At 39.1% G+C, this 23094-nt stretch overlaps 1 protein-coding gene across 26 annotated transcripts in view; it reads right to left on the bottom strand.

The window, feature by feature from the left end:
- Positions 1 to 23094, bottom strand: part of COL25A1 (collagen type XXV alpha 1 chain) — a 269680-nt gene that overhangs the window by 11080 nt on the left and 235506 nt on the right. For 15 of the 26 annotated variants that reach the window (XM_033160230.1, XM_033160223.1, XM_033160222.1 and 12 more), the window contains 13 exons: positions 19202 to 19225; positions 16721 to 16765; positions 15142 to 15186; positions 14250 to 14330; positions 12267 to 12329; positions 11572 to 11622; positions 11042 to 11068; positions 8798 to 8878; positions 6887 to 6922; positions 5770 to 5823; positions 3945 to 3998; positions 1762 to 1788; positions 786 to 839 (listed from right to left, as the gene is read on the bottom strand). In XM_033160230.1, the coding sequence (XP_033016121.1) occupies positions 786 to 839; positions 1762 to 1788; positions 3945 to 3998; positions 5770 to 5823; positions 6887 to 6922; positions 8798 to 8878; positions 11042 to 11068; positions 11572 to 11622; positions 12267 to 12329; positions 14250 to 14330; positions 15142 to 15186; positions 16721 to 16765; positions 19202 to 19225 (642 nt within the window). The remainder of the gene's footprint in view (positions 1 to 785; positions 840 to 1761; positions 1789 to 3944; positions 3999 to 5769; positions 5824 to 6886; positions 6923 to 8797; positions 8879 to 11041; positions 11069 to 11571; positions 11623 to 12266; positions 12330 to 14249; positions 14331 to 15141; positions 15187 to 16720; positions 16766 to 19201; positions 19226 to 23094) is intronic. The other 11 variants (XM_033160237.1, XM_033160248.1, XM_033160224.1 and 8 more) reach the window with 4 other exon arrangements.

Raw genomic sequence — 23094 nt, 5'->3', positions numbered from 1 at the left:
CTAGATTTATGGCTCGTGAGGTCCTGTCCACTGATCTGATTGGGGAATTTTTTGCATGTGCAAGAGGCCTGTTTGCACACCAGAGCTCTCACTTTCAGAACTCTGCCACTTCAATGGAAGTATACGTAACAAACAGCACAGAGATCTGATTTCACCTTGTATCCCCAAGAGATTTGTACCTGCACCAGACCTCCCATACTGGCCAGCAGAGGATCAATCATGGCACATGGGAGCAATCCAATGACAATTAGGCACACTGAAGGTGCATCAACAAAGTTAAGCCCTTAATTGTGTGCTTAACCATCACTTTGAGGGCTGAAATGTACCCAACTTTCTCTGGATTAGCTCAAAGTGTTTTTGGTTTAGCTTTCGTCTTCTCAGCAACAAGCCAGATGCTTACCAGGTATAAATACAGCATCCATTTAATTGAAGCCAATGGACCTATATTGATTTACACAAGCTGTCAATCTGTCCCAGTGTCTCCTACCGTGTTGCTACTCCAATGTCTCTTGTCAGTAACTACTGTATAAACAAACACAGACTGTCAGGAGTCTTGGAGGAGAAAGCCTCTCTTCTCCCATTATGGAAACTGCTGACCTTTTGGGATCTGGGTGGAAGCTTTCTTTCACATTCTGACAGATGACTTTGTCTAGCAAAGATCCATGACATGGCTTTTGGCACACAGAAGGAAGAAAAGTCTAGCTTAATGGGACAAATTATAGGACTGGGACAAAAGAGCTGACTAGGCTAAGTAATCAAACAACAGTTAATAGCATTGAAGTCACCTTTTCTCCCTTTTCTCCTACATCACCCTTTTCTCCACGAGGACCAGGGAAACCCTATAAAAAATGAACAAAAATACCTCTATTGGCTTCTGTATGTGGGCTTGCCTTTATTGTATAGCTGAATTATCTACACACCCACACACACACACCCAAGAAAACTGTACCAAATGATTTTGAAATTAGAAAGCGCATAATAGCCAGAAAGTTATTGAAGATGCCCAGCAAAAGACACTCTTATTTTCCTACATGCAAATTAGCACTGGCAATGTTAAAAAGAGAAGTGCTTCAGTTAAGTGGGCAAAATGGTTACAATTATTTCTCTCCCCACGCTGCAAGATACCAGTTGCGTAACAGGAATGTCCCAACCGCAACTTCTGTTGAGAAATCCACTGGGTTGCAAATCAAAACCTGCAATCAGTGGTGCTTGCAAACACAACTGCATGGAGGCTGCTCCATGTGTCAAAGTGTTCCTCTAAACAGCTTCTCATGAGCTTTCAACTGTTTATAACCATGCAACAGCGACGTTCTCAGCATGGTGAAAACCACCAGAAATTTGTAAGGAGCTGCTATCACAAATGGAGTGCCATGCCACGCACTCCCCATATGGTTACATTTTCAAGCACTACTGGCTGCATCTGTAGGCCTCAGGAGAATTATAATAGTACTTTCCATGATAATCTGCCAGGTGCTCTAGTTAACAGCAGTTGCTGTAGACACTTATGAGTGGCACTATTTATGGTGGGTTTTACAAGACTGCCCTTACTTAGCACTGCTTTCTCCACACTCTTCAAAGTTATTTTCCTATCTCTATGATTATTTTAAAGGCAAACGACAATGCAATGTTTAGTATATTCTCTGCATGATTGTCATGCACAACAAATGGGGGGCCAATTCAACATGCTCCAAGCATGCAACTATTGCTGTAAAACAAACATGTACCTACCACACAAATAAAGTGAGGATAAATATTACTTACATCAAGGCCAGGTTCGCCATCTTTGCCCTATTAAAGAATCGTATTAATTACGTTAAGCTTTGTTAGCTCAGCTTGTGTAAGACGTCTGCCAGGACTATTCAGCCATACAGCTGCTGTATTGTGTATACAACACAGACTGGCACACAAGCTCTCTTAGATGAAAGACAATAATGGAGAAGATGGAGGAGGAATCTAGCCTGCTTGGTTTCCACAGCGGACTCACCTTATCCTATTGCTTCAAAACCTGCACTTCAGTGCATTCCACTACAAGCTGGTGGTCTAAGGGCTGCACCCTGCCATCTTTTTCTTTAATACCAGTATTTTTAAAATAAGGTCTCTAGCCACCCACAACTTGAGTGGTTAGCACACGGGGCTTCTTGCCAACATGTGCTTTGAATGCAGATAGAGCAATGGCATTCCATTGTTCTCAAGGGAACAATGCCCTTGTGTAAGCACTGGTTGTTTTTCAATGGGAATTGCAGTGGGATGGGTGACAGGAACATGAAGGGTGCGCAGCAGATCAGGTCTCACTCTCTGCTGGCCAGAATGGAGAGCGCCAAGCTGCCACTGCCTTGCCCCTCCCCCCTCTCCTCTCAATAGACTGCATTAGGAAGGCAGGAGAGCAGCTCAACCCCCTCCAGCCACTATTGTTTATGTGTGCATGGAGACAAGAGAAAGAGATAGTGGGGACTGCTCTCTCTGCTTACTGCAACCAAAATAAAAAATAAAAAAAAAACTTCCTTCCAGTAGCACCTTAGAGACCAACTAAGTTTGTTATTGGTATGAGCTTTCGTGTGCATGAACACTTCTTCAGATATTGCAACCAGACATTAATGGAGGACAGGTCTCTGTTTGAAGTGCTGTCTGAGTACTGTCCTCCATCTGAAGAAGCCCCCTCTTTGAAGGGCTATCCGATCGAAGTCGATTTGAAAGATAAAGAATCATTGGAAGGGAGAGCAGTTGGCACACAGGCGACGTGGCCACAGTCTTCCCCACTATGGTGAGATGCATTTTTTAAAATTTAAATTACTGCCATTATTTCTAAAGTTGCATCCATACATAAAAATTAGCACATGCACATTTTATATAAATCAGTATCCTCTTCTGTCCCCCTTTTTGGTGATGCCTAAGTAAGTGGGACCCCTCCACTAAAATGTCACAAAATTCCTACATGGAATGTACTTCGATGAATGTAGAGTGCATAGCATATATCCTTATGTAGTTGGCCGGCCACATGTAGAGTATCAAGCAAAAGATAATATACCATAAAGTCTAAGACAGATCTCCCTATCCATCTACCTGAAAACTGTCCAGGTAGTTTAGAGAGCTGCTAGGGGAATGAGTAATTCCCCGCTAATTTCCATTAGTGGAATCTTCTGTTGGACGAAAAACAATTCTGTGCATAGAAAGACACCTTAAGATCCAACTCATTCTTCATACTTCTGCAAGTTTAATAAAATGTTGCAGAATCAACTTGAATGCTGGGATATTCATACAAAGCAAAAGCCAAATAACACATATTTCAAAATTATTTTATACTGTATTGGATATATGACATTCTCTTCATACTGTGTATGTAAATAATTGGAAACTACTTGTATTGGACAAAAATATTAAAAATCACCTTCAATGGATTGTGATACCTACTTAGTCCACCCTTCCATACAGCAAAATCAGTTTGCACAAGGTTTTTTGTGAAGATGCTATATGAAACTGTAACAAATTCCCCCCAAATGCAAATGAATCACAAAGTATTTTGCATAAATGACAGCTGATTACCCTTTGTACTGGAGAGTCTTTTGGGGTATTTAAGGAGAAACAACATGATCCTGAGACTTTTTTATTGACCTGAATTCCTGACATTACTTTCTGGTGCCTAGAGACAAGCAATAACACATGTACGGCAAAATGGAAATGGCAGGAGTTGTGCAGAGGGGGTCACTTTTAATTCTGGCTTTTCTCATTGTTGTTAGTTTATGTCACAACCTACTCTATTATTTATGCATAGAGGCATGTGAGAGAATGAAACTGCCTAAACTTGAGATAAGGGATGGCCTCATGAGCAGTGACCTTGGGCAACTTAAACTAATTGCATTTCTCTGTGATGAATGGTCATAAAACACAGTAGGATTTAATCAAGGATATCTGAAAATTGCACTTTCCAAAGATGTCGTGTAACTTACAGGCAAGCCATATGGACCTCTGGGCCCAGGATCTCCTGTGGTTCCCTTTTCACCCTAAAAATATAATATCAGAAATGTTCATTATAAAGGGCAAAGAGGTTTTGTTTTCAATTATGCAGTATTTATTATGTATTTGAAATCCATATATTTGTGTAGCATTTATTTCAATTACACAATATTTATTAAATTTCTGTCCTACCGAACATTCAGGGTTGCACATAAAGTTATCCTGTTTCTTCCCCCCCCCCAACATACCTGAGGTCATCTTAAGGTTAGCCAGTCTACTTTATGTATGAGGGCAAAAATAGACATTACACGGGAGCTTCCTCATTAGCTGTCTTGACATCTTTTAAATACTGAAATGAAGTTGCAGGAGGCTGTCATTTGGGGTGGGGGGGCAGAGTATTGTCAGGGGTGGTTGTTAAACCCTTCTCCCTCTTTGTCATTTTCTTAATCAAAAAGTATTCTCCCAGGTGCATTTGTTCTGTATGGGAACAATCTAGTCACATGTATTTTCTCCTTCTTGTGCAAATAGCAACTGAAGAGGAATGGGAACCATGTGGAATGGAGGGAAAGGGCCCCTCATCTCTCTTACTGCTTTTCCTGCGGGTGGGTGGGTGGTTGGGTGGGGGGAATAGTAGCTTGGTTGTGCAGTTTGGTTCTCAGTGGGAATTCAATGCCAGGTCTCGCTGATATGAGGCCAGCCTTAAGTGGCTGCAACACACTTTCTATAGGCTTCAGTAGAAGAAGAAGAGTTTGGATTTGATACCCCGGTTTCACTACCCGAAGGAGTCTCAAAGCGGCTCACATTCTCCTTTCCCTTCCTCCCCCACAACAAACACTCTGTGGGGTGAGTGGGGCTGAGAGACTTCAGAAAAGTGTGACTAGCCCAAGGTCACCCAGCAGCTGCATGTGGAGGAGCGGAGACGCGAACCCGGTTCACCACATAACGAGTCTACTGCTCTTAAGCACTACACCACACTGGCTCTTTAAACAGTAAGCTGTTTAAAGAATGAAACCCTCTACCAAAGATGCCTAACTCATGTGAGACAGTATCTGTTTCTTTGATTTGTCACGATGTGCCTTAATGTGGACACACAGGTACTATCCAGAACTTCTCAATACACCAGAATGCTTGAGATCTGAACATTGCTCTGGTTTATACCTAAATGTATACAATGGTCAACTGCTATGGAGTGCTTTTAAAAAAAAAATAATTAGCCTTTTTGCTAATATGTTGCCAGTTATTGCCAAAAGCAGTAAAAGATTTGAGTGCCTTCCACTGGCAGCAGAGAATAATAGAACTGAAGAGTGGGAAGGGGCCACATGGGTCATCTAGTCCAACCTCCTATAATGTAGGAATCTTTTGCCCAACGTGAGACTTGAATCCACGACCCTGAGATTGACAGTCTCATGCTGTACTGACTGAGCTATTACACATTTTTTGAAAAACAACATTTTAGATTTAAAATTCTGAACCTTTAAACGATTTGGTTGTTTTATTTTAATTTTAATTTTTAAAAATACTGTGGTATGTAGCTATGTGGGTTTTTGTTTGTTTGTAAGTTGCTTTAGGTTGCCTTGAGCATGATAAAGTGACTAACTAAATATATAAGTAACTAAAAAACAACAACACAAATTAAATAAATAATTTATTATTCAAGTTCTCTTTTTTGGGTGGGTGAATATGTGTTATTTTTTGCACAAATACGAATCCTCATTATATCTGCAATAGAACAAACACAATTAAATATACTGAATTGATACCTTTATCATGCAAAAGAAGAGAACCACCCCAAAGAGAAGATCTCCTGCAAACACTCACTCTGTCTCCTTTTGGACCTGCAAGGCCATGAGGACCAATTGGGCCATCCATGCCCTGAAAGATTAAACAAATAGGAGCTGACAACTCTGAATAAAGGTTTATATTTGGCAAAGAATTTCATGAGAATCAGGAAGAGAATATGGATTGGACTTTCACTGAAGGGGCAGCTGAGCTCCCAATCCCTCTGGCAAGCTCAAACAGTGCTTCGTCCCATCTCATTCATCTCTACCTTCATGTTGTAGATCAGCTGATTTAAAGGTTTTCAAATAGCAGGGGCAAAGGTTAAAGGTTGAAACAAAGGGACTTAGGACAACAACAACAACAACAACAACAACAACAACAACAACAACCATGCACAATTCACATGAAGACCCACAAGGATAGATGGCAAGCTTAGAGGAGGAGATTTTAAGTTTACAGCTATGCTATTCCTTAACTTCCCCGTCATTCGAAAGCTGCAATATTTGTTTCAAATAGCAGAAGTGCAGTGTCTTTTAACATGGTGTAACTTAGTGGTTTAAAAAGATCAGGCAGGGCTTGTTCTGAGCATTGCAATCAGCAGCTTTCTCCCGTTGACTCTCAAGGAAGAAATACAAGCAAAAGAGAAATAAAAGAAGGCTGTATCTGAATCAAAGAGCAGTTTTACTAGTGCTGGCTTCTTTAACAAAGCTAGCAGGATCAGATCAATGCACCAGGCAAGGGTGATGCAGACACATGGGCATTTTTATTTGAATGATGATATCAGTGATTTCACTGTAGCCTCATCTTCTATCATGTCACCTGTCATGGACAAGGTGTTTTTTTTTTCTTTTTCTTTATCTCATGCACTAACCCTATGTAGCAGGTATATTTAGGCAGCTGGGTTAGTTGCAGCCGATATTTCACATTGGACACAGCTATAGCACCTTAGGCCCTTTGCATCTCGAAGGTTACTAGCTTTTTTGTTAGCCGGGGTTCCTTCTCTGATGGAGCCTCCTGTAAAATGCCTAGTCAGCGCTGTACCAGTAGCGATAGCAGCAGCAGCAGTGGTACCACACTGAACTGCAAAAGAAATCTGCCTGCCGTAAAGCATGTAGATTTAGTAGTGAAGTATGACATACAAACACAAGGGACTCACCCGGGGTCCTGGCTTTCCGTCTAAGCCAGATGCTCCCTGTATGGTTAAGTGGAAGCATAGATGGCAGGGATAACACGAATGACAAGAATGTGAGATTAGTAACTGGTGATGATGAAACAAGTACAACTTCTGTTTATACACAGGATGCGAGCTGCTACAGGGTTCTAGAATAAGTATCACAGTACTGCATTAGGTTAGTCTTAATTTACACACAACATGAAGAGTCTGATTCTGATCCCCTTTGCAACGTGCCCCACATTAAGGTAATCTCACTATTTTTAGTGAAATTCACCTCAATTTTATGAAATCAGAATGAGCCCCTAGATGTATTAGTGCTACAAACCTCATGTATTATCATGGAAGTTTATTTGTACTTTAATACACACATCCTTATTCATAGGTTAGTAAAACAGACTTTTGACTTGGAAGATAAAACAAGGGGAATAATGAATTTTGCACAGACATGTCAACTGTCTTTTCATTACCAGAACCGAAAGGAGAAGAAAACTGCGGAGCATTACAAACAATATATGGGTTCCCATTAGAATGTCCTTATGATAAGATGAGAAAAAAACACCTCGATTCTTAAAGAATGTTTCTATTTCTCCACTGTATTAAAATTTAAAAATGTTCCAATGTGCCAATGGTTTTCACTAGAGCAATGTTAATTCATTAAAATTAGTTTCACCTATCACTTCCATAGGATGTGGTCTCCGGCCAGGATGTATAAAACTTTTGTAAAGTTTATACAAATTCATTCTGGCACTGCTGAGGAACAGAGGACCCCTGGTGGATAATGTGTGAACAAGGAAAGCCCAATCCTGCAAAATTCCAAAAGTGCTAATACTTGTCTGAATTATGACTTGTCTGAATTAAACAAGTCAGATGGCTTCACTGGAAAGAACCAATGTCTGTGAGTACTGGGCCCTTCAAGTATTTTAAAAACCTTGATCTTGCCCCGGCAAAGTTAGACACTTTAATTCCCCACTGATTTCAGTTGGAAAGAGTTAAGCACATGTGGAACTCCCATTGAATTCAACTGTTTTCAGTGTGCTTGATTTTCCTAGACTGTGCCTCTTCTGAACGGTGTGTCTCAATTATTTTAACTGGTTTGGGCCATTTTTCATTTCATTATGTGAAACGTCTACTGAAAAAGACTGGTAAAATGTTTTTGTATTTATGGTATTATAAGACTATAAGAAACCAAACACTGGGTTGGATCCATATTAACTTAGTCACATATTTGTCCCATTGAAATCTGTGGGACACGTTAGTCACAATAACTATCTTAAGTCTGATTGATTTTAATGGGGCTATAGCATGGCTAACATAGTCTAGCCCTAGCACATTCATTTCACTTCTTTCACTCAAGGCAATATTGAGTAATCCTGATTTTAGCACACTTCCATTGGAGGCAAATTTACTGTAAGTACCACCAACAAGAACTATTCCAAAGTAGTCAAATCAAAACAATTCCATAAATCTATGAGTAAATGAGTTACAGAAGATAGTTTCTTAAGTCTTCACCCTTAATGTCTCAATCCTTATAAATACTGAACTCAAGAAAAAAAATATTGAGTTTAAATATATACACACTATACTTAAAATAGTAAATTCAAACACCACACAGCATTCAATAATGGCATAATTAATGTGGAGGAACATGATGCTGTAACGTTGACAATGACAAATGACACAAAAATGGTAATAAAAATTAAAACCAACAACTGACAGAACTATGTGTTATGAAATGATATAAGAACAGACTCTGGATAAAAACAAAACAAGACTAATGTTTTACTCCAACATGAAATAGTTTTATATTTGCTATTGAGTAAACCAGAGTTTTTGGTTGAAAGTAGAAAGAGCAGTTTGCAATTTGCACTGAAATTGAATAGGTATTTTACTTACTGGAAGACCAAGGGGCCCTCTGTCACCCTTGTGACCTGGTTCACCCTTCAATCCTTTAAGACCATTTAACCCTGGTTCACCCTAAATGTAAAAGTATAAGTATATTGGGGGTGCTGGTAGAGGTATTCAAGCTGGGACAGAAGAGACCCAGTCAAAGACGTGGATGCAAACTCCAGTTCTTTAACACAACTGGTTCTGTTCAGTGAGATATACTTTATCAGACTATGATATAATAAATGGAGGAATGTTAGTGATCTGTATTAAAATCAAAGGTATAAAGCTTTTACAATTATCTTGCAAATTCAAATCAAGTCATCATCATCATGATGTTGAAACATTTCTGAATAACTCAAGCAAAACTGTGAGCCTTAAGTGGCCCCTTTTTGTTCTCGTGGCGAACTGGAATGTGCAGTACATCTTGGAAAGATATTCTAAACCTTTAAGCATAATTAATTAAACAGAGGAAGAGTGTGATTTATTGGAATATGCACTTGAACCATGAGGAAATGATCTCCAAAAAGGTGGTTACACTCCTATTAACAACAGAAGTTAGTGATCTTATCATGTTTATGAAATTTCACATGAAATTAATGTATGCGATGTTATGCTATAATATAGCTTTATTATATATTATGTATTAAAATCCACATTAAAAGCTTGCCCTCCAGAAGTAAGTCTGCTTTGAAGCATAGGCTAACAAGAGTACAATCTGCTAAAAACTTCTTCTGCACAAGCCCATCGGGAGCTGCCCAAGATAATTGCTACTGTATCCTTATATGACTGTAAGGGCAATGTCCACCCTGCAGTTTAAATCACTTCCAAGCCTATTTACCGGTAACTGTCATGGCTCCTAAGCAAAGAAATATTGTTATTGTAGATCTCAGATTTCTCTCTCTCTCTCTCTCCCCCACCCAGAGAACTAGAGCGCCAATATTCCCTTGCTCTGCAGAAGCTAGGGATTTCTAACAAATAATTCTTAGTACCCTTATTCTCAAGGTTCTTTGAGTGAATCTGTGACAGATAAAGCTTTCAAAAGAGGCTTGAATGAAAATGAAACACAAAAATGATACACGAATTTTGCTCAGTTTAATTCAACGGGCATTCTACAGAAATTGACTGAACTGAATCTTGCAACCCTCAAATTTTTCAGACCATTTATTTTGAGATTATTATTATTACTCTGAAAATATCCTACTCTTTTATTGGTACTCAAGAGCAGAAGAATTACTTTCTTTCCACAATAGCATACTCCATTACAATCCCATTATTTTAGGCTGCAACCATATACCCACATACCTGAAAATAAGTTTCATTTAATGAAATGGGGCTTAACTTTGAGTAGACATGTATAGGATTGTGCTGTTGAAGCTGTAGAAACAAAAACTATAGTACTTGGTGCTTTGAGAATCTCAAGGAGTCATGAGTTCCATTAAAATGCTTCAGGTCGAATTAGGCTAGCCCTGGCACGGAACAAACTATGGTCAGTTTTGTGAGTGTTAAATGCTACACATAATGGTCTCAGCATATTTCTTTTCTCTCCTTTCAAAACAAACAAACAAACATATTCTGGTAAAAGAGTTTTTAAAAAAATGAAACTAAGTTTAGCTATGGTATACAAAGTTCTTTCAAATACATATTCCTTCAGGAATGGCTTTTGAAGGATTTCCCCCATATATCTGGAATAGCTCTTCCAGCAGTGGCAATGAAGACTTCGCTGATATAGACCCTTGTTAGGAATGCCTTTTCAAAGATGAAGGCATAGACCGAAAGAATGAAAGAGAACTTATTATAAAAGGTAGTAAAAGGTGGGAGCTTGAGCAGAAAAGATTAGTAGGAATGAAGGAGATAGGTAAAGAAGAAAGTAATATCTGGAATAGATTTTACTTTACTTCTTAAGTGCACAACACACTCATCCCCTGTTTTTCTAAGCAAATGGCATAGCTTGAATCTCTCACCAGACAACTAGATATTTTTATTGGCTCTCTATAATTAACATTATAGAAAGCTAATTCAACTTATGGTGATGAGGAACAGACACAGGAAATTGCCATAAATCCTTACATTTAAAAATATTTTTAATGCTTTATCTTAAGCAGCTGCTTAAAGGTTTAAGAATATAAAAAACACATTTAACAGAAAAGTGAGACAAAGAACAAAACATGACTGCATGCTTCAACGTGATTAACGAGTATGAGTGCATAACAAATAAACATAATGAAGTTAGTTGTGTATTGGATTCTTTACCTTTGGGCCTGGAAGTCCATGAGGTCCCTAAAAAATAAGAATGAAAATGTCAGAGAGGACATTTCTAAACTACAAATTGGTCTTTGCCAATAGCTAGCGCTTGCTGTTCTTGTTGCTGTCCAAAGCTGCATAAAATAACAATCCTTAATTAACTGGCAAATACAGTACCTAACTAGTCAAGAAGAATGAAACTCTACATCAACTTCCAACTACAATCAATTTTCAAAGTCAACTGGATCCATTTCTAAAATGTTTGATTCTCCATATTTCCCCTCTTGATATCCAGTCAGACATACAAATGATTGCCAACATTTATACGGTCAAGAGCCCTCTCTTCCACAGTTTCAGATGTCATCACTTGCCCTACACCCACAAAAATACCCATGTCTTGATCCTACTAATACCTGCCTCCTGCCCCTACCAGCCCTGCCCTTCCAATGTCCTCCATCCACAGCTTCCAGAAAGAGGAATGGTTCTCCTTTGGTCTGATCTCTCAGCGGTTGCATATGCAATAACAGAAAAGGACTTACCATAGGTCCAGGTGGACCATGTGGGCCTGGAGGTCCTGGTGGTCCTATGATCTACATATAAAAGCAGGATAATTAGTTCAGACTAACACATGTTCTTACTGAATTGCAGCACCTCTCATTTGCCTGAAAGCTGCAATCCTTTATGTGAGATAAAATATACTATTTATTTGAAAATGTATAATCTGCTCTTTCATAAAATGTAACAAGGCAACTTGCAACAAATAGAATGCAATAAAATCGATCTACAAAACGTAACTAAAACATCAGTAAAGCATTTACTGTACAGCATCAGAGTATTTAATAAACAACAAATAGATATTTGTTAGTGGTTGGCATTCCAATTCAAGAGGTGAGATATAAATTCAGGGGCTAGCTTACTCACCATTCCTGTGCCTGCAATAATAAATGCTAATGCACTGTTGCTTTGTATCACATAGAAAAACTTATTTGAATGGTCTCTCCATTAGCCTTTATCAAGAAGGCAATAGAGAAAGGGTGCCAAACTAATCATCGGTGGGCCATATTCCACCCTGCTAAACATTTCTGTGGTCCCCCAAGACTATCACCATCAGCTTTTATTTCAAACATTTTTAACTGTGATGCCAAAACATTCTTTCTTAAAAATAAAAATTTTATTTAATAGAAGACATTAGTATATTTTTATGGAAGCAGTGAGATAGCATAGAAATACTTACAGAGGGACCTTGAGGACCTGGCAAGCCAACATCTCCTTTTTCTCCTTTCATACCATTGGATCCCTACAAAATCAGTACTGATGCAATGAACAAAGCTTTCATCTTATCAACTCATGGATATTGTTTAGTTCAGAAGATGGATTTTCATGACATCATTTACACTTATAATTATAATTTAAGGCATCATTTATTTTGCTTTATGCCCATATCCTATCTCAATGACTCTTACAGCACAAGCCAACCTATATCTGATCTGAAGTCAGATTTGAATTCAATTGGACTTACTTCTGAGTAGACACATATAGGATTGCAGTGTTAATGTACTTGGAGCATGTCTCTGCAGTTGACGTTATGGCAGGTTTACAGTTTTGGTGACCCTTACATTTTGTTTCTGTTAGCTGATTTGCTTTGTTGTTTATAGTTTATTCTATTACATTTAAGTTTATTATTCTTTTTAGTTTATATTATTCTTTAAGTTTATCTTTTGTTAGCCAACATGAGCTTCTTGTTTCAAATATGGGGTTTAAATAAAATGAAATAAATGAAAGTACAAGGCAAATTGGTGTGAGGGTATTTTCTGGATAGTCTACTACAAGTTTGCTTTTTTGTGGGGTTACAAATACTAGACACACTGACCTGTAAATTACAGAATCGTGCTTGACTAGTGTTTTATACAGTAATTTGATGTGGATTGATTTTCACACATGGCACACATAATCTCATTTTACACCACAAACTGGACAATAATTTATTAGGGAAATTAGGTAATACACTCAAGCATTGGGGGTGGGCATTCTGAACCACGTAATTACCAACTTTGACAGCATCACTAATAATGGCCATTTCAACACAGAACATCTTGTGCACATAGAAACTGATCAGCAGATCTGCTCAATATGATACATGCTCAGTAGGACCCCATGTGCATCTGTTCTTGTTTTCTGTATACAAGATCCCATAGGGGCTGCTAATAAGGAGCAGATTTTTCATGGGTACAGTATCCCTACTGTGCACAGAACAGCATTGCTCAATCAGACTGCCAATTATCAATGATGTGTCATGCCAAAATGTCACAGTAAATACAGAGAGCCCAGACTGCATAAAGTCCATGGAACATTTTCCCCTTGTGTTTAAAATGTAATCATTTTACTACTCACTATTTAAAATTACATTTATACAATCACTTAAAATACGTTATGGTGAAATTTTGATCCTTGTAATGAGATAACAGTCAAAAGGACTTACCCAGGAAAAACTGCAAATGGGTTGCATCTCAATACATTTAAAATTAATCCCAGGAAAGTGCCTCTCCTTATAAAAGATTCCACCACCACCCCCTTCACTGTTCAATTAACATGCTCTTTGAATTTTTGTCAAATTTCACGTTCTAGGGTGAAAACAGAGCAAATGGTTTATCCATCAAAGCAGTTAAGCTCCAATGTTCCCAAAGGAAAAGAGATGGCTAGAAGGGCATGCTGTGACATATACAATTTTTGGTCTAAGGTTCATACATTCCATGCATTTTTTTATATCATGCGTATTTTGTATCATGTTGCACTGATACTAAGCTGATATTTCCTCACTGCCCTATTTGCCTGGAAATCACTTCAAAATGTACCCAAATGGTTCCTTCTCTTTCTTTCTTTCTCTCTTCCTTCAAATCCTTCCTTAAACTCCTCTTTTTCACATATGTCTTTGGTTGGATCTCTTAATCTTCATCCTGTGAAGCTAAACTAAGCCAAATACATCACTTTCTACACATTTTCTCCTCTGCTTCCCCTGCCTCTGTGGATCTCCTGTCATCTCTCTTTCTGTCATTGTGTACCTTATAAGCTCCTTGTTAGAGAGACCTTTCTATATGTGTTGGTCTTTCTTCATGGTGCTAAAATGGCGCTCTTCGTAATAATAATGTTTGACTTTTAAAGAGTAAGCAGACGCTAAAGATGTAATTAAAAATACTGGTACATTTTAAAGCAAACTTACTGGCAATCCAGGAAGTCCAATTCCTCCTTTTTCTCCTAGTACTCCAGGGTCACCCATATCACCTTTTGAGCCTTTAGGCCCCTGCAATAGCACAGTCACATAAAATAGTCTTATATTACAGTATCATCTAAAATCAGCCTCAGAGCATGACTTATTGTGTATAAACAAACCACTCCCATTTTGCTCTGCCTTCCTCCCATAAGCTTCCACTGGGAGGAAAAGAACCATAATCCCTGGTTTAGCATTATGTCCAAACCGGGGATCATAGTTGGTTTCACTCCCAACTAACTACAACCTGTGGCTAAGGTTTGTTCTTGGATGACTAATAGTGGTTTGTAAGAGGAAAACAAACCATGATCCCTGGTTTGGACATAATGCTGAGCCAGAGATTGTGGTTTCCTTCCTCCTCATTGTGAGTGAAAAGCAGCAGAACAGCCCAGATTGATATATTCACAGTAAATATTGCAACACAGGATGCTGGTTCATGCTGAGTCAGACCACTCGTTCAAGTAGACTTGGACAGTGCTGTCTACAATGAGTGGAAGCAGTTCTCAGGGTTTCAGACCCGAGTCTCTCTTAGCACTGGAGATGCAAGGAATTGAAACTGGGACCTTTATATGGAAAGCATTTCCCCCTCCCAGTGAGCTAATAACCATGGTTTACCATGATGTGTGAACTGGGCCAGTAAATCCAGAAACATCTTCTGGGTTGTTTATTGGCACTATAATCACTTATTTTTGACTGTATCTTTCATTCCATAACAAAAGAAAAGGGGGGGGGGAGAGTTGCACAACAACAACAACATTTTTTAATTATCTATATATATATATATATATATATTAACCTATTATCATATCATTCATATGTTCAGTAGCAATAATCGTTCAAGTACCTGCTCTCCATCAGCACCTGGCAATCCTGGAGATCCGGGTTCACCCTGCAAAGTGAAAATTAATTTCACTATATTATTATTTCCCGGAATATACTGTAGTTCAATGCTTTGTGAAAAAGACTGCTTGATTCTTAGGCTTACACACACACCCATCCCTCTTATGGAGCAGCCACAATGAGGAAATAAGAAGCAGCTGTTTTTAAATTAAACAGAATTTGGTGTTTCATTTGAACTGGGTACTCTGATTAATTTAACCTATGGTTTGTTGAAACAAGCTAGGATCAGAAACCATCGTTTGGAGTAGGCTTGTTTCAATAAACTAGTTTGTCATTTTACAAATAAAAATAAGCTGCAGTTAGTCTGAAAGTAGATGCATCTTATCTCTTCTTCATGGCTGTGATGAAGAAGTGGAGGCAGCGCAAAGGATTGTGAGTTTCAAACATAGCGTTTGTCCACATTTGTCCACTTAGTGTTAAACCATGGTATACTATTATGTCCAAACTGGGTCAATATGAATTAACTATGCTGGTCTATAATAATCTCATGTGTCAACAGGCAACCTAGTAAAACAAATAAGAATAAGATATTGGCCAGGATCTAGGCGGATGTGGGAATGTTTTGAAGACCACTCATTTCAGTTATACAGATGCCCTCCAGATGTTGTTGGATGGGAGTTATAGCCTGAAAACATCCGAAGGGCACCGTGTTGGCTACTCCTGTTCACTGACGGAGGAACAGGGATGTGGGGGGAGCGTACTGCCCTTGACGGCATGATCCCAATGGGGTGCCATCACGGCTGCCCCCTCCACACTGGGCGCCACACCCCTGCAGGTGGTGCACCACGCCCCCAGGATGCGAGCCATGCCCCTGCAGGCAGTGCACCACACCCCCAGGATAAATAATAATAATAATAATAATAATAATTTATTTGGATGCACACCACGCCCCTGCAGGCAGCATGCCACGCCCCCGGGATGCGCGCCAGCCACGCTCCCACCTGCTCTCCGGCCCCCCTGCCGGAGCTTGAAGCTCCGCCACTACTCCTGGTCTCCTGGTCACTTTTTTGAGCAACCATATTCTTTAGATGAGAATCAAAAATAACATAGACTGTGTATGGTTACTTAGGGTAATTTAAGGTATCTTAATTTAAAATAACAAATTAGATTATTAATTAAATGAATTATTGTGATGGTGGCTAAATTATTAATAAATATTAAGGAAGGAAAAATAAAATATGAAACATAATGCAATAAAAAGTTTCTTAGGCTGAAATCCTACACACAGTTACTCAGTGGGGCTTCCAAGTAGACAAACATAGGGTTGTGCTATTAGTGATGATTACGCATTTAAGAGCACAGTATTTATATTCTTACACTGACGTCCTGCCTTTATTCCATCATGGAACCCACGATAGCATACATGCTGTTTCCAGAAGGTCACCAACCCAGACAATGATCACACCCAGGCCCCCTTAACTTCTACAAAGTGGTGGCCTCATGTGCCTTCAGACCATACCCTGCATGGAAATGAATTAAAGCTCAGGGGGTCTTTGTCAAATAAGTAACAGTTGGAAACTCACCTTTGACCCTTGCAATCCTTGGGGTCCAGGTGGCCCTGGGGGACCCTAAAGGTAAACAACAATTCATTTTTTTTAATCTAGCACCATCCAGATTTCTAAAGTATTTACTGTATCTGTCAGGCACAGTTATACTAATTTTTGTTAGTAACAAACCAATGTGACAAAAAAACCCCACTGTATTAAGAAGCAGTTAACAACTATGACACTCAATGAACAACTACAGACAGCACAAACATATTACAATTAAATTCAATTTTTTTTTCTTAAACAGAAAAAAAATCCTTTTAGAATGCCCATTAGCATTCTAACTTCTAGGTAACAAAGTCTATAGCTTTCTGCAAACAAAACAAGCACATTTAACTTTGAAATAAGAGCAATTAAAAAATTTTTTTTTTTACAATTGGGCAAATGGTGTCCATTTGAATTGCTGTGTAAGTAAGTACCAACAACTAACCTGTGCCATGTGTAGCTATTGGCATTTAGGTAGTGAGCGGTGGAACAGGGTAAAGGCCTAATTGTGTGGATAGCAACTCCCTTCTTGTTGCATGAATTAAGATGACTGCACATAGTGCAAACCTTAGGTATGAGCCCACCCTAACACGGAATTAAGTTTTCAGGGCCTCTGCTGCCTTGTTTCTTATCTTGTTTCTTATTCAGCTAAATCATAAGGAAAATCCTGTGCTTGCCTCCCAGAAGGATCCTGTGGCAAAGAGGTAGGGATGATACATTTAGATAAAAGTTTTTCTTGGAATATATATTACCGGTATATATTCCATAGAGGAGAAAGGAGCTTGATGGAAAACACTGCAGTGGAAAAGTGATGTACTGGAAGGCTTAAGCACTACCCACTGTCACCTCTCTTCTGAAAATCACACTTTCTTGTTTGTTCCGTTAACAGCAGCTGACTTTAGAATTTCACTACCTGCATTAATGTGTCTATTTTGACCTTGTTCATAGACAGTTTTACTTGTCGGCTATGCTCCTATATGTCCTTAACTATTTTCTTATTGTAAAATCTCACGTAGCCAGATTGGCAATATACACATGTAAATCACGAAAGCAGTATTTACGCTGCAGGTGTGTGCAAATGCACAAGAAACAGCAAAAGAAAAAAGTGCAAACACACATACACACACACACACACCACTATGCCTTCCATGAATTGGGCAGGTATAGGTTCGTGTGGTTTTTCTTGTGTGAGGTAGAAAGCACATAAGCAGAATGGGAAAAGGCAAGTGAAGACTTAGGACAGAACATCTCAGCTCACAGATGGAAATCATTATTAACTAGAGATCCCCATCTCATTTTTGGAATTAGTTAAGTTTTTACAGAACCCTTTAACCTCCTTCAACACAATGCACCACATAATTTATGGCAACTGTAATACAGTTTCCTTTGTGTTTCGTCCACAGACTCACAGGTGAACTTAGTACTGGTAGTTGCTCGCTAAGATATTAGAGAACTTTCCTAGCCCTATCTGAGGTCTACTGGAGATGCTAGGGGTTAGCCCTCATGCCTCCTGCATGCAAGCCATGCCCTGTTCTTCTGCAGCACAAATTTAACATGTGGCTATTACCACTCCAAGGGCTACAATGCAGCGAGATGTCCCGGAAAGAATATCTATGGCTTTAAAAGCATCCGTACAGATGGCAAAACATGCTTCTCTGAACTGCTAGAGATAGTTAATTACCTTCCAAGAAGCCTCATAGTCTTAACTATCTTTATTTCCTAGCAATACTGCATGGAAGAATTCCAGTCCAGCATGCATCCACTGGGGGTTAATGAAAGCAGACGGCAGAGAAGGAGGAGGAGGAAGACCATGTTCACTGTATCAGATCTTGAGGTACAGACAAATTTTCAGCTTGCTCAACTGAAATTTCCTTTAACCATGTTTTTCACATCTGGAATTAATACACTTACTTTCTACCAACACTGAACAGGAAAAGGGGCATTTTAATGTAAAGAAGTTGCATTTGAGATGACAACTCTGGTTGCAGTTCACAAATCACTTATTTTGGAGCACTGTCATTTAGATCCTAATGAATTCTACAGGATGAATTAAAGAATATTCTGAAGTAACTGTAGTCTGTGTCTTCTAGTATATAAATTCTAAGGTTTTTAATTTTTTTAAACCAATCCAAAATACAAACTACTGGGAAATATCCTCCACAAGCCTTGCCTACAAAAATTCCTACTAAAAGAAACAGAAGTGAAAATGCACAGCTGTAATAAAGATAAACTTGTTAGACTAGCAAACAAAAGTTTTAAATCATTTTCTTTACGGAAATGAATGGGATCATTGCTATTAATTTCAACTGCAGTTCTGGTTTTCAACACTGATAACACTTGATGTAGAAATATATGTAGTGATAAGTCAATATCTGATGAAACAGACACATTCTAAATCAGGCAAGTTATGAACATGCAACACCAAGGAAGAAAACAGCTACAAAGCACTATAAGTCATGCAATAGGAATTACCGTGACAGTTAGGGTGGTAATCCTCTGTTGGCAAAATGTATTAACAGAAGACAATGTTACCAGATGTTCAGTTTGAAATAAAATACTTTGCTTGTTTAGTAATGGATTTTGCAGAATTTGGGCAGTTTGGGATAAGCGTTTGACTGTCTCAGATAAAGAAAACTGTCCTTTTTTTATAAAATGACAACAACAACATTAAACACAATTGATATTATTTAGTATGATTGTTTTAAAGAAAACTTAGACCTGTCTGTAACATTTTCAGGCCCAAGGCACCTCAAGATTTTGAAAAGGATATATTTGCATTGCCAGTAAACGTCTGCGATTCACACATTAGAGAACTTTGGCATCAAAGATGTTAATAAGCTTAAGAGTACTCAAATCTTAAATACTTTGTGGAATGTGCTGCATAGATTTAATTACTGTTAGAAACAGACATTTCTTTAAACATGATATTTTGTGTATTCATCAAATGAGTTTCCAGTATGGTCAGGACAGATATAGACCTACTAATCTCAGAGATACACCAGCAATTTAAGACTGTGATCCTCATCAGTAAAAGTAAAGGACCCCTGGACAGTTAAATCCAGTCAAATGTGACTATGGGGTTGCGGTGCTCATCTCGCTTCAGGCCAAGGGAGCAGGCATTTGTCCACAGACAGTTTTCTGGGTCATGCGGCCAGCATGACTAAACTGCTTCTGGAGCAATGGGACACCATGACGAGTGCCAGAGTGCACGGAAATGCAGTTTACCTTCCCGCCACAGCGGTACCTATTTATGTACTCGTGCTGGTATGCTTTCGAACTGCTAAGTCCAACCCAAACACATAGGCACATTGTGAGAAGGAAGTGGTACGATCCTCACACTTTTCCTGATAGTACCACATAGTCTTAGAAAAAGAACAGTGTCTCATCAAACTGAGAAAGTACCACATAGTCTTTTAGAAAAAGAACAGTGTCTCATCAAACTGAGCCGTGCTGGTTACATACTATTGTTCATGAATTGCAGCAACACTACTAGAGTAAGAAAACACTATATGCTATACTGATTGTTTATAAAAATTACCCTGCACAGTTATTGAAGAACCCCATCACCTATTGTCTGCATCTAACAGAATATTACTTTGCTTACTTCCATAAAAGAGTGGTATCATCCTAATTAGGAATCTAGCATCTAGCATTGTAAGCTCTAACAAATGGTTCTCTGTAAGGTGGAACATTTTCAATTATTTCGTATAAAGGAGTTACAAAGAATGAAGCACACTCATATTCAGCTCTGCTTAACGCCATGAAAAATGACTTGAGAAGCACCATGCATGTCTATTTTGATTTATAGCCTGCATTGTTCCTTGAAAGCACTGGATTGATAACAATCTTTATAGGGCAAAATAAAGGAAACACAAGGATTATTAATAAATGTATAACTAAAGCAACCCCTTGCTTATCTCTGACCACTAAACTATCTCTGACCACTAAACTATGACTCAAATAAGAATCCTTGCATCATTTCCAGAAGACAGTACAAGTTGGATTTTGGCAATCTGCAAATGGAAGGAAAAGGGAATCCCATAGCCGAGTTTAAAAATACATGCCCCTGTTGTAGCAAACTTGGCATACAGATAATTGTTGGAAATGGTCTGATTCATTTGGGACCTATAGTGTTTAGAGCTTTGAATTCATTTTCTCATCCGAATGGATGTATTAGTTTTAAATACTCTTTTCTTTTCTGGTAAATTAATTGTTTCTAATACACTGGTTTTGTCATTATTGTATACCTAGCATTAATACCTAATATCACTTTATGGCAATATTTACTCCACACACTTTATAAAATGTAGGATTTAAGGACCAAACCTCCCTTTACAACTGTTGATCCTGATCTGCAGAAATGAAAGTCAGAGATGGACATCTATAGTGGCCTGGCTTTTGATATCCAATATATATGCGTCTTATGTTTGTAAATTGTTTTAACCATTTGTAATATTGTTGCAACCCACCAAGAGATCTTACAGAAAAGGGCATGTATGAACTCAAGCAAGCAAGCAAGCAAACAATTAATTATTATGGAAAATAACAGCTACACAGGTCATGTATGAAAAATATTTATCTTGAAATACAGTTCGTAAAGCAGTTTGCTGGAGTACTGCTGCTGAAGGACTTAATACTTGGCAAAACTAGACGAGGTGATTCCTAATTTCCTGGAAGCCATTATTTTTCCTGGAAAAATATCCTGAGATTTTACTTTCTCAGCCCCACTCTCTTAGAAAAAGATCACTTTAAATATTTTTTCCCTCTGAATATTCTCAACTTTTTTGGGTGTAGCTTAAAAGGAAGTTGAGGCTCCAGTACTTTGGCCACCTCATGAGAAGAGAAGACTCCTTAGAAAAGACCCTGATGTTGGGAAAGATGGAGGGCACAAGGAGAAGGGGACGACAGAGGATGAGATGGTTGGACAGTGTTCTCGAAGCTACTAACATGAGTTTGGCCAAACTGCGGGAGGCAGTGAAGGATAGGCATGCCTGGCGTGCTCTGGTCCATGGGGTCACGAAGAGTTGGACACGACTGAACGACTGAACAACAACAACAACAACAACAGCTTAAAAGGTAAAAGTAAAGGTACCCCTGACCATTAGGTCCTGTCGCAGACGACTCTGGGGTTGCGGTGCTCATCTCACTGTATAGGCCAAGGGAGCTGGCGTTTGTCCGCAGACAGCTTCTGGGTCATGTGGCCAGCATGACTAAGCCGCTTCTGGTGAACCAGCGCAGTGCACGGAAACACCATTAACCTTCCTGCCAGAGTGATACCTATTGATCTACTTGCACTTTGAAGTGCTTTTGAACTGCTAGGTGGGCAGGTGTGTAGCTTACATGGGCTGCCAACATAGTTAATGCTGCTACCGCTTGCAAAAGTAAAAGAAACACTGTAGAAAAGAGAGAGAAATTAAGAATTTCTTCTCCACCTAAACTAAGAAATTTGTAAAATGGCCTCTAATTTATCTTCTGATAGAAATAGTGGAGAATGCTGTCATTCAATACCTATTTAGCTGACCATAAGACCCTTAACAGAACTGGCCTCTGGGTAGGCATGTGACTGCAATGCGAGAGCCCTACTGTTCATACACATAACCCCCCTGTGTAGTACATGGGTAAAATAATCTCACTGGATTGGGGCTCACTGTAGTCTTTGGTCTTTCTGAGGGAAGAAGAAGTGAACATCGGGATTGGCCACTGGTAGGTGAAATAGAGCTGGACCATAAAGAAGGCTGATCGCCGAAGAATTGATGCTTTTGAATTATGGTGCTGGAGGAGACTCTTGAGAGTCCCATGGACTGCAAGAAGATCAAACCTATCCATTCTTAAAGAAATCAGCCCTGAGTGCTCACTAGAAGGACAGATCCTGAAGTTGAGGCTCCAGTACTTTGGCCACCTCATGAGAAGGGAAGATTCCCTGGAAAAGACCCTGATGTTGGGAAAGATGGAGGGCACAAGGAGAAGGGGACGACAGAGGATGAGATGGTTGGACAGTGTTCTCAAAGCTACTAACTTGAGTTTGGCCAAACTGTGGGAGGCAGTGAAGGATAGGCGTGCCTGGCGTGCTCTGGTCCATGGGGTCACAAAGAGTCGGACACCACTGAACGACTGAACAACAACAACAACAAGGTGAAATAGTCTTACTTGGTTTTGAATTCTTACAGTGTTCTTTGCTGCTTGAATGAAAATGACTTATTCTCTAATGACCCATGTAATGAAGTTGAAGGAATGACTCAGAGGAACTGAAAGCCAGCCAGCAAAATTCTGCTTTATTTTTTTGTTTTATTTCCCTGGTCTTAAGCACACATCCAGGAGAACAGCCTTCTTGTTGTGAGGAACAAAGCCAATTCCTACTTGAAACA

Source organism: Lacerta agilis, chromosome 9 (assembly GCF_009819535.1).
Source record: "Lacerta agilis isolate rLacAgi1 chromosome 9, rLacAgi1.pri, whole genome shotgun sequence".
Taxonomy (NCBI): domain Eukaryota; kingdom Metazoa; phylum Chordata; class Lepidosauria; order Squamata; family Lacertidae; genus Lacerta; species Lacerta agilis.
This window is presented reverse-complemented; position numbering and strand designations above follow the sequence as displayed.